Here is a 16,884-nt window from a genome sequence, read left to right on the forward strand (position 1 = left end):
TTCTCGATTAGAATAAATAAAATACTTTCTTATCGAATTCCCACAGAAAATCTTAATAATTTATAAAAAAACAGATTTGCATACAATTGTGAGCAAAATAAAATGAGACTAGTCTAGTAGCAGATTTCCAATAAACTTTATTTGATTAAAACGGATTTAGATCTAAAATTAAAAATTTGCCACACTTTCGAAAAAAAATCAAAATAATCTTCGGCTACAATATTGCCAAAAATTCCATCTTCAATTTTCAAAAAAAAAAAAAAATAAATAAATAAACAAGGAAAAATTAATAAAAATTCTGAGTTTGGACGAACAAAGGTTTCAAAATTAACTTCCTAATCATGCGAATAAAATGATTTCCTAGAGTACATCTCACACCACCGAAAAAAATTGTTGTTTTAATCTGCCCACAACTGTATTTAAAAAATTATATGTCGATAATTTTTGATTGCAATTTTGAGAGAAGTAGTAAATGGTTCTAAACATTAAGTAATGGGATGTTTCTTTCTTCGTTGTATTACGTATTCACATTTTATTTTAAAATAAATAAAACCAATAAATATTATTGTTATTACATTATTTTTATTCTTTTTTTTTAAATAACCATATTTCATTATTGTTATTCACTACTAACTACTGCAGATAGAATGATTGTAGAAATTTTCATTTTTCATTTAAGTTAGTAATAAAACATACATGGTGTAACAAAAAATGAGGAGAAAAAGCAACTATAGATATTCCGCAGGTCAAAATAAAACTATTTAACCCAACTTACTTCTACACCAAGTAGAACAAGTTGCACCGTTTAAAACTTAGTTCAAAAATTATTTCCACGCTGAAATCAATTTATTTGCTTAGCTGGTGCCAATTTTTCATATTTTTAATAAAACTTGAAGATACATTTCACTTTTGGCTCATTTTTTGTCAAGATAAAAAAATTAATATCTTTTTTGTTTTTGTTTTGTTTCTACTTTCAAAATTGTTTAATTTGCCTTGTTATTTACAATTCGCCATTAAAAATAAAATGTGTATATTGTTTTGTTGTATCTTTCCTTTCCAGTTTTTATAAGTTACGCTTTTGATCAAAAATAAAATGTATCATAAATTTTTCGGTCAAAAAATTCTTTTTTAACATTTTTGTCTAGATTTCTAAATGAAAAATGAAAAAAACCTCATCAATGTACAGCCAAGTCTAAAAATTTCAAGACTTTTATTCAATAAAACAATAAAACATCACATAAAAAAGTTCTAAGATTTTGTTGATATTTGACTTGTTTTTTGACCTTGAAAACTTTTTATTTTGATTTATCTATTTTTAGTTTATTATCATTTTGGTATAGAAAACTTTGATTCTTTATTGACAGCAATGCAACTTAGACAAAAACAGTAAAACTCAAACAAATTTCTTCGCTCTGAAGGCACTTTTTACTCGTTTTTAATGAAACCCGAACATTAATTTCACTTTTGGAAAATTTAAAAAAAGGTAATATGATTAATGTATTCTTCTTTTATTAAACTGGTGTAGAAAATTCAGATTTTCATGCAGTCCTCGCAAACACTACAACGAAGAAAAGTCCTAAGTCAAAAAAAATTTCGCTCGTTTGTACCGAAACCTGAAGTCGATTTCATTTTTTTTGTATTTTGGGAACTGTTTTTTTACTTTTATTGCTACATTAAAGCTCCTGATTCCCACAATATTCGAGTGTTCTATGCTCAAATAAATTTATTATAAACGTACCTGTCAGCCCAGTAGACCATCTGCGTGTTGGGATTATAGTCAATCGCTTCAATCCTCTTCTCTTCACTAATCACATCATTCTCCTCGTTACTTTTCGGATTATACGATCGAATCTCAGGCCCGTTGGCAAACAACAAAGTCAAATCCTCATTCAGTGCTTTACAAACGCCAGACAATCCATCCGAAAGTCTGAACTTTTCATGACACGAACACGTATAACTGCCATTCAAATTGGTACAAATTTGCGAGCAATGGTGTAATCCAGTCGCACATTCATCCACATCAAGACACACTTTCCGGTTTTCTTTAGAAATGATAAAACCTGAGAAGCAAGCACAGATGTAGCCACCATCAGTCAGGTTCATGCAATGGTGTTCACACCCTCCTCGATTATCTACAGTACAGACGTTGTTGTGATGACAACCTAGTTCGTCCGAACTGTCGCCACAATCGTCGGCAAAATCACAAACTTGTGCCTTATCTATGCATTTTTTGTTGGCACACTTGTATTCAGTCATGACGTTGCAAGGTTTGATTTTGGTGGCACATAAAGTCATGTTGTTTTCATCAGAACCGTCTCCGCAGTTATCCACGTGGTCACACAGTTGGTACCTGATACAGAGGAAGATAAATTAGGAGTGTTCACTAGTCGCATCGAAGCCAAATCTTAACACTCTAAAGTTTGGAGACTTCTCAACCAATTAATTAAAAATAAGAAAGACAGATAAAATATTACAGACATTCTATAGGTATTAGCTATTTCAAAAGTATAAAAACGCTATAAAATCGCATTTTACCAAACTATTTTTTAAATAATAAGATTGATATAATTCTAAAATAGTTATTAATGATTAGATTAGGTATAAATTACATTTACAAATTACAAATAAATTTAATAAAATTTTCCTCTATTCATTTAGAAATTATACAAAAAAAATGCGTGTTTAAAAATGGTGGATGCGCCGGGTTTGATATTCCAATTTGAATATTCCTAGTTTACTCGTATCAAAAACTGTTTATTTATTTAGAATAAAACAGTGAAGCCAGACGTTTGCGAAGAATTATTTTTTTTCAAAACGGTGTTTACAGTTTTTTTATTATTAATTGTTTAAATTCCAAAAATATTATTTTTGACAAATGCTGCAATATAACGCCTTATTTTATAAAATCTAACGTTTAGAGAGACATTTGATGGCACCAAAGAGCAAATATATTAAAAAATATATATATATTTTTATTACCTTTAACAATTCAACAATTTTTTAACCGCGAATTAGTACAAATAAAAGAGCAAATATTTTGAAATTAACAATTATACTTTCTGATTGGTAATTATCTCTGATATCTTTAAAGCTAGATTTTGTTGTTGCTTTTATTTTACATGGTATTGTCTCATTCTTATTAAAAGAAAGAGACTCAATTTGTTTTTTGCGTCCTGCAACTAAAATTAAAATATTCTTCTTTAAAATGAAATTAACAAAAATAAAAAATTCTCAAGTTTTAATTTTGAAGAAAGACGTTATTAAAATACAAGTTAATGAGGACTCTTATCTATTTATAACCAATAAAATTTATCAAATAAAGTCCAAGAAGTTACAGGTTTTTTAAGCAATTTTTTCATTTTTAATGGAAACTCAAATGCCAATTTTCTTGAATATGACTTAAAAAATTACGGATTTTCATATTTGACCAGCTTTGGGAAGGGGGGTGGTGAAATTGCAAAAAATCATAAAACACATGTTTTTCTATTATTTGTGAAGAATTAAATTTTTTTCAAAACGGTGTTTACAGTGTTTTTATTATTAATTGTTTAAACTTCTCTGAACGTCCAAAATTCCAAAAATTACTAAGCAACTAAAATTAAAAATATTCTTCTCTAAAATTCAATTAACAGTTAACAAAAAAAAATCAAAAAATCTCAAGTTTTGATTTTGAAGAAAGACGTTAATACGAGTTACGAGTTAATGAGGACTCTATCTATTTAAAACCTCTAAATTTATCGAACACAGTCCAGGAAGTTACAGGTTTTTTACGCATTTTTTTTCATTTTTAATGGAAACTTAAATACCAATTTTCTTGAATACGACTTCAAAAATTACGGATTTTTATATTTGACCAGCTTTGGGGGGTAGAATTGCAAAAAATCATAAAACACATGTTTCTTTATTATTTACCGAAAACCCAAATACAAATTCTCATAGCTATCACTTTAAAATAACTTTAAAAATGGTAAAAATTTTCAAGTCCTAAACACGCGTTTTCCATAAATAAAAAAATTTATTTTCACTGCGGTAGTTATCCACAACTTTATAAAAATAAAAGAACGTCAAATTGTACAAAAAAAACATAAATAATAACAAAATGTCAATTAAAAAAAATACAAAATCAAAAAAAAATTTCATGCTTCTATCTCATATCGGCAAAAAACTGATCCAAAGTGTACCATAGTTCAATTTGTCTTAACTGCACGTTTTAACTTAATTACTTAGCAGCAATTTTTCTCATTTTAAGTTAATCTATGTTTAGGACATGAAAAATTGTCTTTCCGTGTATTGTAACTATATCTCTTTTTTTATTAAATGTTTTTGTGTTTTTGAAACCGGACTCTATTTATAACCTCTAAATTTATCAAATAAAGTCCAAAAAGTTACAGGTTTTTTACGCATTTTTTTCATTTTTAATGAAAACTCAAATACCAATTTTCTTGAATATGACTTAAAAAATTACGAATTTTCATATTTGACCAGCTTTGGGGGGTGAAATTGCAAAAAATCATAAAACATTTTTTTTTTATTATTTACCGAAAGCCCAAATACAAATTCTCATAGCTATCACTTTAAAATTACTTTAAAAATGGCAGATTTTCATTCAAATTCTTAAAACACGCGTTTTCCATAAATAAAAAAAATATTCTCACTACGGTAGTTATCTACAACTTTATACGAGTGTTTTGTTACACAGAACATAAATAATAATACAATGACAATTTAAAAAAAATTGACAAAATCAAACAAAATTTTTCATCTCGCAATAATTGTCTTTCCGTGTGTTGTAACTAAGCCCTTTTTTTATTAAATATTTTTGTGCTTTTGAAACCGGAAGGTAATACTTCATAAATATAAATACCTCTTAATTATTGTTAAATGTGTATTATGTCTACAGGATGAATTTAATTTTAAAGTTATTCTTTTTATTTCACTTGACTTACCCCAACAATAATTCTGTATTTGATAATAGATATAAATGTTTCTTTACTATCCTAATTGAAACTGTAAACTTTTTGATTTTTTTGATTTTTTGAAAATCCTAAATCACGTGTTTCTTCGTTTTTTACCAAAATCCTAAATATAAATTTTCATAGAAATAACTTAAAAAAAACAGATTTTCATTCACATTTCAACACTCTATTTGGACTGTTAGAGGTTATACGTATTAGCTGTTTCAAAACTATAAAAACGTCAAGATCGCATTTTACCGAATTTTTTTTTTAAATAAAATTGTCAAAATTGTAAAATAGTTATTAATGATTAGATCTCTCATTCAGAGTATAAATTACATTAGTTATTATTTTATCGAAGTTTATGAATAAATTATAACAGCTAATTTTGAAAGAAAATGCGACGTTGGTGTTTTTATAGTTTTGAAACAGCTTATAGATGATTTCTTAGTTAGTATATCTAATTTGAAAATAAAAAGTAAAGATGTACCTGGCAGTTTTTTTACGACTAATTTTGAGAGAAAATACTACGTTGGCGTTTTTATAGTTTTGAAACGGCTTATAGATGATTTCTCAGTTTGAATATTTAATTCGGAAGTAACAAACTATACCAGCTTTTTATTTCCACCAATAGTACGTTATAAATTATAAAAGCTATCTACTGTGAAATTTTCAAATTTATAACTCCAACTTTAGTCACTTAGTCAAACAAATCATAAAGTCTGCCAAAATTTTACCTAACTCATTAAAAATAGTACCCTATAAAATATCTGTAATATTTTTTTGGGTTTGTAGACAATTTAATGTACTTGATGTCTCTCTAATTTTTATGTGATTGAGAATTCTCAATTCACCACTGTAGCAGCAACTCCTAAAGTTTTAACATACCTGGGGATGCACTTATGATTCGCACACTGGAAGCGCCTCAACGTATCACAGTTGAAATTGGTGCACAAAGAGGGCGCTTCATCCGACCCATCTCCACAATCATCGGCACCATCACACAAATCAGCCTGGCTTATACACAGATGATTATTGCACTGGAAACGTGATTCAGGACAATATCTTCCTCCAGGATACCTTGGAGGACAATTCTTCTCATCTGACATATCACGACAATCCCTATCGCCATCACACCGGAAATAGGACGCAATGCAATGACCGGAAGCACACTGGAAGGTTCCATTTTTGCATTGAAATTCGCGACAACTCGTTTCGTCCGAATTATCGCCACAGTCATCTTCATGGTCGCAACGCCAACGCGATGAGATGCATTTTCCATTGGCGCATTTGAATTCCGATTCGGAACATTCGCGATAGGTGCCTTTGCAGAGATCGTCACTTTCGTCAGAGTTGTCGCCACAGTCGTCCGAAAAGTCGCATTTCCATTGGTTGGGGACGCAACGATTGTTGGCGCATTTGAAGTCAGTGGCGGGGTTGCATTGTGGGCAGTTTTCGGGGAGTTCGTCCGATTTGTCACGGCAGTCGTCTTTGCCGTCACAGAAAAGCCATTTCGGGATGCATCTGTAAAGAAATATTTTTAAAGAATTAAACAACATAACATAACATAACATAAGTTTATTATTATCAGTGTGAGGAAATTTTATGGGATGGCCATGAGGCCACAAACGATCAGTTGACTCGTCGTAGCGCTCTCGCAATGTTCATATTTATCGATGAAATAGTCCGTTACAGCGCGTGCATTGGCGTAGTTTACTAGGGGTTTATACAATTAATGTTACCGGTCGCTTACAAAAATCTAATTAAAACATAAATATTATTGTTTTATTATAATTACGGAGTACCCAAGAAAAATTGTGGCAATAAAATAGTCGCTAATTTATTAAGACTGCGGTATATTTGTTGAGATTATTTTCTGAACCAATTTTAAAATAGTCGCTAATATCAGCTTCTGCTTGGGTAGTTCAAACCCTGACAAGGCACTTAATTTGACATAATCGTTAAAAAATAACTTCATCATTTCCTCAATCTTACATGGACACCAATAAAGATGTTTAATACAAGGGAGCGTAAGTCACTATTACATTTTGAAAATGTTGCGTTTTAATTCAGCGGAAATTAAAATTAAAAACTAAATAAAAATATTTTAATCATTTTCTCTGAGAAATACGCTTGAATAACTGTGATTCTTTCTAAATTCTCGAAAACTGATTCCGTTTTGCGGTTAAAATATCTTTGAATTTCGAAAAAGATCTTTCTACATCACAGCTGGTTACAGGAGTAAATAAAAAGTTTGGTGCTAATGCAAAATATGTCGAAGGTGGTACATTATTCGCTATTTGTTTTAAAACTAGAAAATCGGGATTTCTAGTAACTGCGTCAATTTTTGCATTAAATTTATCTTGTAATGACCATTCTACAGAATTTAACTCTATCAACGTAGACTCAAATTTCTCAACTGTAATGGATAATTTAAAATTTTACGTTTCTAGAAATTTGATCGTAGTTGGAATATTTGAAAAATTGTTTTCAATAAAATTAAATTGAGAAACTAAATTTGTGGTTAAAACTAAAGTTTTACATTATTTAATGCTTTGTGCATCGTCGTTTAAAGCAATAAACAAATGATTTTAATTGATTAAAATTTTTAGACATTTGCTTCTAACCAAGTACCCCAGCGTGTAACTACAATTGTTGATTCGTCAGAAACGTTACGATTTGTATATTTTTTTAAAAAGGACTTTAAAGAAGGATTATTTAGTTACCTACAAAATGTGTTCGGGGTGAAATCGCAGCGTATTTCCCTTTGAAACGTGGTGTAGTTGAAAACATTTCAAGGGCTAAAAATGGTAAATAATTAAAAAAATATTAATGTCACACCAAAGAATACTTTGAAATTAATTACAATTTCGTAATTTAGTTCTACTGGGTCACTTTTATGCTTTTTAAATAAGTACATGAGATAAAAATGTACTTTTGACTTTTTAGATATTATTAAAATTAACAGACGGTTAGGGCGGTTAAAAGTAAAGGTATAATATTAATAGATAAGTGACGAAATGTTATCAAAAGCGATGAACACGCTTCAGAGGGAAATACGGTTCGGTTTCACCTCAGGCGCATTTTGCAGTAATTTTAAATTGCAATAACTTGGTGAGTCTTACAGATAACGAAATGATTCTTGCACCAAAAATTTATTTCAAGTATTAGCTTTATTTCGTTTCGATTATGTGGGAGTCTATCTTTTAAATTAAAAAACTTCTTCGCATCTCGAAAATTTCACTACACAATTATGCAACGTTCCAAGAAAATGTATTTTTTTTGGTTTCTCTTTATCAAAACTCAACCTTGTTAAATACGTATAAATCTGCATTTATTGAAAATTTGTTGCAAAAAAAACGGAGTTTCTAGCTTTATCCAGAAGGAAGATAATGAGTATGTAAACGCAAAATGTGTCCAATTTTAGGTGTTTGCAAATTTTTAGCTAAAACGTCTTTTCAGCCCCTTCGCGAGGGTTGAAACAAAAAATTCTTTGTCTAAACATTTTTTAATACTCTTTCCTAACTTATATCAACAATGCAAGCTGTTCCACAACATTTCGATTTAAAGGTTTATCTGACTGCAAGCGCGCGCCCATGCACTAACCTTCGCCCATAAAATTTCCTCACACTGATTATTATCTGATTCGAAAAAAGATTGAAAAAAAATTGACATACCGGGTTCGTCAAGTTTTACACTCAGGCACTTTACAGAGAGAAGAGAGAAAAAAAATATGAAATAAATATATTCCACTGCACTGATATCCAATCTCGCTAGGAAAAAAAAATTTCTCTTGATTCATTTGTTCAATAAAAAAGAAAAAACCATTTGACCAAAAAATCACATCAGCTGTTTTTTACATCAATGGATCGGAAATAGGAAATAAAATTATTCTGCAAAAATTTGACTTGAAAATAATCGTTAGAATTGGATTAAAAGCCATTTTGATAATATTCATCGGAAATTTCAGTATAATTTATGAGGGACAAGACTGAGTAGTGATAAATTTCCGCTACAAAAGGACCCACTACCTACCCCAATAACAGTAATGACTGCAGAAATTTTACAACTAGCGGCACGGTCCCATCGGGCAATTTTAAAGCCAGGACCGGAATAAGCACACTAACGTGTTAAAAATGTTTTTATTAAAAAATTACATCAGAAGTTCAAATTGATGACTATTTTGGTCTAAGCACAAACGAATTCTTCCTTTACAATTCGCGTGAACCTTTGCCGTAAGATTTAAAGATTAACATTCCATTTAGAGTAAACAGATAAAATAAATGTGAACCCGGGCCGGAAAAATTTTTACCAGCTGCCTCAACCTTCAGACTCAACAATGATCGCGTGCAAATTTTACGACAAATGCAATAAATTTTTGAAAACCACCATCCTGATAGAGACCTTTTGTAGAAGTGATTTACAATTCTACCAAAATTCATGGAAAAAAAGCTGTTCCAATATCAAACCGCAAATTAAAAATCAACGACATATTTTTTAGAAAATTTAATTAGGCACTTTGATGCACTACCTCTAAATACACCTATTGAAAAAAAAAATCGTTGACGTTAGACTATAGTTAACTAAGCGAAAGTGAAAAAACACACCATAAAAGTAAACATTTTAAAAATTGGTCAAAACGTTCTTCTATACAATAAAACCATATACGATTTTTTAAAAAATTGTAGATACATAATAACGAGGTATAAAGTGCCTGAGTGTAAAACTTGACGAACCCGGTACAATTATTCTAATCATTGGTATGTGGCAAATAATTTTTCCCCCTCTCTCCCTCTCGCCCTAAGACCGCTTAATTATAATTTTATGGTTGGGGATTATGATAAGTATATCCGGCTCAACTCCGATGTACCCAAAATTTGTATAGAGAACAAATAAAATAAAAATCAAAATTACAGTTTCTCAAAAAATATTTAATCTACCGTTACGTAGATGGCACTTTTATCGTGCAATAGCGTTTTCAAAATTTTCTATCTCAAGAATTTGTCGCCAGTGTTCGCTGAAAAAGAAACTGTCGGGTGAACCTTCAAATGAGCAAAACAGTGATCACAATGGTTTTTTACAATTGTATTTTGTTCCTGAATTAAAACATTACCTCATAGGTTGGTTATTATTTCAATTTAAATGTTTGTAACGAATTGGAAAATTCAGTAGTTTTAATTTTTTATGAAAAAACCTTAAGTTCAAATCACGTAAAAACAATACAGTAACATGAATACGTTATCAATCCCCCAAAAATTCTTTAAAAAAATTGTGAGTACAGATTTTTAATAAAAAAATAAAATGGCCAAGAATATAGGTTTTTTTCATTTTATTTTTAAACGACACTATCAATTGTTTCAAAATTTATATATGCTGTTAAAGCCATCATAAGGTTACAGTATTTTTTTCATAATTTTTGAATTACAAACATTTTTTTCATTCAGTACAGTTCAACCTTAAACTCACGCAAAAACACTGCTATTAAATAATGATGTGGATCAAATGTTTGACATGAAAATAACAGAAAAACCCTAGTTAAAAATTAAAAATCTAAAATCTGAAAAATATACTGTAAAAACACAACAATTTTAATATATTTATCGCAATTTTTGTAAAACGTGAAACCCCGTTGAAACACCAGTAAAGAAATAAAGAATAAGGTGGAAAAAGTGAAACCAAAAACTTGGATATTTTTAAATTTGAAAAATCAAAAAACGAAAAAGTACTTAAACAGCTTACCGAAAGCTTTGTGGATAAAATTGGAAAATTAAACAAACAAAAATGAAAAACTAGAATAAACAGTTGACCCGAACTAAAATAATGCAACCATGAAAAATTGAAAAAAACTTGAGTTAGTCCAGAAATTTAATTTAAGAAAAGCAGGCCAAAAACGATTTTGAAAAATGAAAAATAAATTCTAAAAACTCTGGTTATGATTAAAGTTAGATAAGTTAGGAAATATAAAAACTGGAGAAGGGAAATAATAAACTCAAATTGTGAAAGGCTGAATTAATATATGTTTGTTGGTGGCAAAAATATACAAACAACAACAAACAGTTGAACTAAAATTAGCAGATTAAAATAAAGAAAGAATTCACTGTGGAATTGAAATATTGATTGGGGCACTTTTTAATCTCTTTTTAACCTGTTTCTCTTTTAAGAAATAACTAATATTGTGTCTAAATTGACATGTCTCTCCTCCAGAAAATCTAACGTGAAAAGTTCCTTATTATAAAAGATACACATTTGAAACAAAGACATTATACAGGCTTTTTTACAGAGAATTTAATAATGTTATCATAGTTGGCTATGACATTTTCGAAAAGCTTATTTTTTTCTGAACTCAAAACAATATATTTAAAATATTTGAAAGTAGTTGGCTATGGAAAAATTATTTCGCATAAAAGGTGTGAATAATTTAGAAATTTTGAACGGTTATTAAAGTAAAAATGTGAAATTATAAAAATAGGCTATGTTAAAGTTATTTTCAATTAAACAAATATACAGGGTGCTCAAAAACTGGCGCACCAACTCAGTGGTACGTTATTGAGAAGCAAGTGCAGATTACGGGAAAAATGTTGAAAAAATTCCTAAAGTCATATTTTAAAAAATCTGGAGCCACAAACTTATTGTGCTAACTTCTTTAGTTATTATTATTTTTTTATGTTTTTATGTTTCATACCAGGTAATCGTTCCGTAACAAAACAATGAATAATTATTTTAAAATTTACTATCAGATTTTAGCAGTTTTTTTAATTTAAAAAAATTAAAATTCATCTAAAAAATCACAATGTGTAGATGTGCCAACACTGGGGATTATTTCCTAGGAAACCGTTTCAAAAATAATTTATTTTTATTGTTGCTCAAATTCTATTGCGATCATGACTGTTAGACAGCGTTGCCACATATCATTTACCTAAAATTAGTTATTTATCAATAACTTTAATACAAAGCATTTTTTTACTATGTTTACCTTTATATGTAACCACTTCTCTACCACACACCATTGAGTTGGTGCGCCAGTTTTTGAGCACGCTGTATAAAACACTACTATTAGAGGAAATTTCGCTAACTAAGGCAATTTTTTCCACTAGTTTCACTGAAATAATTCTAAACCGATCAAGAAGCTTCAATTTTTTTCATCTATACATTTTGACATTTTCGACAAAAGTTGAAAAATTCATTGGCTCATTGGCTGAAAATAGACATACGAGTATGTTCTTAATCATTTGGAATACAAAAAAAGTGTTGTATAAGTATCTTTGGCTAGTAAAAGTGTTGAATAATAATTCTGTTTTGATGTTAAGTTTTTTTTTTAATTATTTTATTTAGTTTGTTTCCAATTCTGGTATTTTATTTATATTTAAGTATAAAACTTTTAAGTTTTATTTTGTCGAGTAAATAAGTTTTCAAAGTACCTGTAATTATTCCTTCCTGGACACCTCTGCCATCCCGTCGTACAATTCTTCTGCCTGCACATGTAAGCCGGCTCATCGGAATCATCTCCACAGTCATTATCAAAGTCGCAGACCCACAATTTCGGGATACAGCGACCATTCTTGCATGAAAATTGCGTCGCAGGATCGCATTCCCGTTTATTACAAATACTTGGATCTTCATCGGAACCATCCTTACAGTCTGGATCACCATCACATTTCCAACTGTCCAAAATACAGCGACCGTTTGATCGACACTTGAATTCTAACTCTGGACAAGGCATGTCGCATTGTTGTTCGTCGGAACCATCACCACAGTCGTCGGTACCATCACAGATGGTCGATGATGGGGTGCAGTTACCATTTTTGCACTGGAAGGTACCAGCACGACATTGTCTGGGAGGACAAGTTGAAGGTTCGTCTGAGCCGTCTTTGCAATCGCGTTCTCCGTCACATCTAAAGTGAAAAAATACGTACAGAACAATAATAAATAAATAAATAATTATTTCACAATTTTTTGACTTATTTTCGACAATAACATCACTCACTGGAAGAGTTATACAGGGTCGCTAAAAAGTATGGATACAGTTAAATATATTCAAATTTAATCATTTTTAACATCGTACCCACCTTTACTTTTATTGAAAGGTAAAAAAAAAATAAAATTCAAAAATTTTCTGGGATAGTAAAACTAAGTTAGCTTATTAGCGATATCTGTCACTTGTATATTACCCTAAAATTAAACTTGGGTGCAATAATTAGTTTAATAGTGGTACAGTTAAGTAAAACCGAGCAAAAAAATCATGTTGGTTTATCAGGGAAACAGAAAACCAAGAAGTTGGTGGAATTTTTTTATTTTTATTTTTTATTTTTAATTTCTTTAACATATTTTGTAGCAAAAAAAAGCAAGTATTAATTGTTTTTTTAAATTAAAACGTGTTCATTTTCAGTTAAAAGTGTTTTTTTAATAATTATTTTTAACTTTTGTTTATTTTTTGTTATTACTGTTATATCTTATTTATTTCCAAGACTAACAAAATATAACATTATTCAAAATTTTCAAATTTTTTTTTAAGTTTCGATTAAATTAAGGTATGCATGTGTTAAACCATAGAACACAGAAAAAATACTCTTCTCAAAAATATGAAATTTGACCCTTGTTGATATTTCAAAAAAATCAAATTAGTCTTGTATCCGAAGAACAAATAGAGAACCTTAAAATTTGAGAAACAGTTAAAAGTGTTTAAATTCTATCATCTGAGAGCTTTTTCAAATTTTTATCGTCATTTATTTTGAAAATACAAGGCTAACTTGATTTTTTCTAAATGGCACAAAGGGTCAAATTTAATCGTTTTGAAAAGAGCATTTTTTTCAGAATTCAGTAATGTAACATCATACCCACCTTTACTTTTATTAAAAGGTAAAAAAAAAATAAAAATCAAAAATTTTCTGGAATAGTAAAACTAAGTTAGCCTTGAAAATATTGTTATTAGCGACATCTGTCACTTGTATATTAGCCTAAAATTAAACTTGGGTGCAATAATTATTTTAATAGTGGTACAGTTAAGTAAAACCGAGCAAAAAAATCATGTTGGTTTATCAGGGAAACAGAAAACCAAGAAGTTTGTGTAATTTTTTTTATTTTTATTTTTAATTTTTTTAACATCTTTTGTAGCATAAAAAGCAAGTATTAATTGTTTAATTTTTTTTTTAAAACGTGTTCATTTTCAGTTAAAAGTGTTTGTTTAATAATTATTTTTAACTTTTGCTTATTTTTTGTTATTACTTATTCATTCCCAAGGCTAACAAAATTTTCGAATTTTTTTTAAGCTTCGATGAAATTAAGGTATGCATGTGTTAAATCATAGAACACAGAAAAAATACTCTTCTCAATAGTATTAAATTTAACCCTTGCTGCTATTTCAAAAAAATCAAGTTAGCCTTGTATCCGAAGAACAAATAGAGATAGAAATTTAATGAACATCTGAAACGATAGAATTTATATACTCTTAAGCATACACCAAATGTCAATAGATTTTTATAAATAGTTTAACTGTATCCAAACTTTTTAGCGACCCTGTATAGTGACTTATTATTTATTAGCAAGGATAACAAAGAAAAACTTAAAATTCATCCTTTGAACCCTTCCTTCTATAAATAGTAAAGTTTGTATTTTTTTAGAACAGTTTTTTAGTCTTGAAACTATTAATCTGTAACCAAAACACAAAAATATTTGAAGCCAAAAAAATTAAGTAACTGTAATGTTTCCACACAGTGTAATTACTTTTTTGGGGGGTTGAGTTAAATAGTCTTCGACTAGACTTCGCCCCTACAGAGTTTGTATATTTATTTATTTTTATATTTTATTTTTACTTAATAAAGACCTATTATTATTACTATTATTAAACATATAACTGGAAAAAAATTGGTGTAAACAATATGAAATTTTCCTTAAAAAATAGCTTTGTTTTAATCGTGTTTTTTTTTTGAAAACGCTAAAATATCTGAAATTATTTGTTGAAGTAATGTTTAAATAATAAAAATGCATCCCCCTGTATATTTTTCAAAAAAAAACGTTGAGTGACGAAGTCGTAACAAAAATCAATGAATCAGACAAATCTCTGTGTTGCCCACTATAGAACAATTAGTTACCTCACAGATTATGTTTTATTTAGTGACGTTTTATCTATATTTCTTACACAACTATTGTTGTGCCGTTTAATTTTGTTCAGTTTGTTACTTGCCACTGTCGCGAACGGAGGTCTCATAAATAAAGTTAGAATTGTGCGGTTTCAAAGTTTCGAATTCGTTTGCTAGTGCGTGTTGAACGTGGAATGGATTACCAAAGAGAAAAGCAGAAAATAATCCGGATTAAAGGGTTAGTGTGCAGTATTTTCTTTTAGAAAAATTTCATTAAACCTGTAATATTTTCAATTAATTTTTAATTGCACATTTTTCTAATTTAATTGTTTTTTAATTCAGTAAGTCCGTTTGAGAAGATGATGCCGTGGGACTTTTATTCAAGCTGTAGCTTAAGAAGATACCATAAAGGTTAGTGCTTTTTTTTCTAATGTATTGCCAAATTAAAAACAAATTTAATATAAAATATTCGTTGTAAATTGTGCCTAGTGGCCGAGAGAGTTGAGACACTGAATGTCAATTTTCGAAATTTTGTTTCATATACGTTTGTTGGAATGTTTAAAAAACAAATTGGGATAGAAATCAGTGGTGTTACACTTCAAATTTGGCGAAAAGTCAAATAAATTTGTCAAAAAATGTTTCCATTTTTCGTCGACTAACTGCGTTTAGAAATGGTTTAGACTGACAGTCGTTGTCAATTCACTGTTTTTCTTGATATAAACTCCAAATTTTAAAAGAAATTACTTTGCAAGTACAATAATTTTACGTCTAAACTCTTCATCATAAACATTTTTCTCTTAACTTTAAAAAAATGGTAATCATCGATGAAAGAGAGAGAAATTCAACCTTTCGTGCCAAGTTTTACGTTTATTATTACAAGTATTTGGAAAAGTGGATTGTCTAAATAATATTATGTACAAAATCTATAAGATTTCGTGAATTTGTCTATGCATTTACAAAATACGTAGGAACTTGAACCCAAAATTCGGTCTAATTTTTAGGAAAGTTGAACTTGTCGCTGCTTGGCCGCCTTTAGCATCTACGTGAACTTTAGATTCTGTTTCAAATTATAAAGTTATTGGAGTTCACGATTTTGTTACGTCTTTCACACGAAAAGACCTTCAATATAATTTTTTGGGAAATTTAAAAAAACGACAGGAAATATGAAGAGTTCTTGATGACCAATTTTTGGGAGATGTTTAACTAAAAATTGTGACTGAAAGAAAAGCATTTTTAGCATTGAAGTATATTTTACGTTATGTATTTAATATTAAAATAAATATGGAAAAATTTCAGAAATGTGAACATTAATATTTGTAGGTATTCAATTATTTTCTTTATTTTTTAAATAGTAATCCCAAAATTCCTACGTCTCCCACGTCCCTGCTTAAATTTGACGTAAAATTATGTCATTTTATGCATTTGACAAAAATTATAACCTTGAGATTATTTTCGACATAAACCTTTGACATAAGTTACTAACAAAAATTTTAATAAAAAAAAAGAAATATATACATTATCCACATAATACAAAATTGGCTCGGTTTGACGTTCAGTGTCCCAACTCTCCCATACTGGCCTATTTGCCAAAGTGGCATGTAAGAAACTAAGGAAAAAAAACGAAAAATTTAGAAGTTGAGAAATTGTGAAAGAATTTAAAAATTGTAAATTTCTAGTGCACACTTTTGCGTGTTTTTCCGGATCAGAAAACTTTCTACAACTCGATTCAGAATAAAAAATGTAAATTTATGTATTCATTTATAATTTCAAGTTGGAATTCCACCCGAACAAGTAAAATGTTTTTTTATTCTAATAAATCGTCGCATTAATTTATAATTATCTTGAAATTCAAA

The 16,884-nt window shown here is 29.2% G+C and overlaps 1 protein-coding gene across 2 annotated transcripts in view; it reads right to left on the bottom strand.

Moving 5' to 3' along the window:
* mgl (Megalin) overlaps positions 1-16,884 on the bottom strand; it is a 182,343-nt gene that overhangs the window by 14,597 nt on the left and 150,862 nt on the right. For both annotated transcript variants that reach the window (XM_064357677.1, XM_064357679.1), the window contains 3 exons: positions 12,374-12,847; positions 5,844-6,479; positions 1,739-2,350 (listed from right to left, as the gene is read on the bottom strand). In XM_064357677.1, coding sequence (XP_064213747.1) covers positions 1,739-2,350; positions 5,844-6,479; positions 12,374-12,847 — 1,722 coding nt within the window. The remainder of the gene's footprint in view (positions 1-1,738; positions 2,351-5,843; positions 6,480-12,373; positions 12,848-16,884) is intronic.

The sequence above is a fragment of the Tribolium castaneum genome, chromosome 1 (genome assembly GCF_031307605.1).
Source record: "Tribolium castaneum strain GA2 chromosome 1, icTriCast1.1, whole genome shotgun sequence".
Classification (NCBI taxonomy): domain Eukaryota; kingdom Metazoa; phylum Arthropoda; class Insecta; order Coleoptera; family Tenebrionidae; genus Tribolium; species Tribolium castaneum.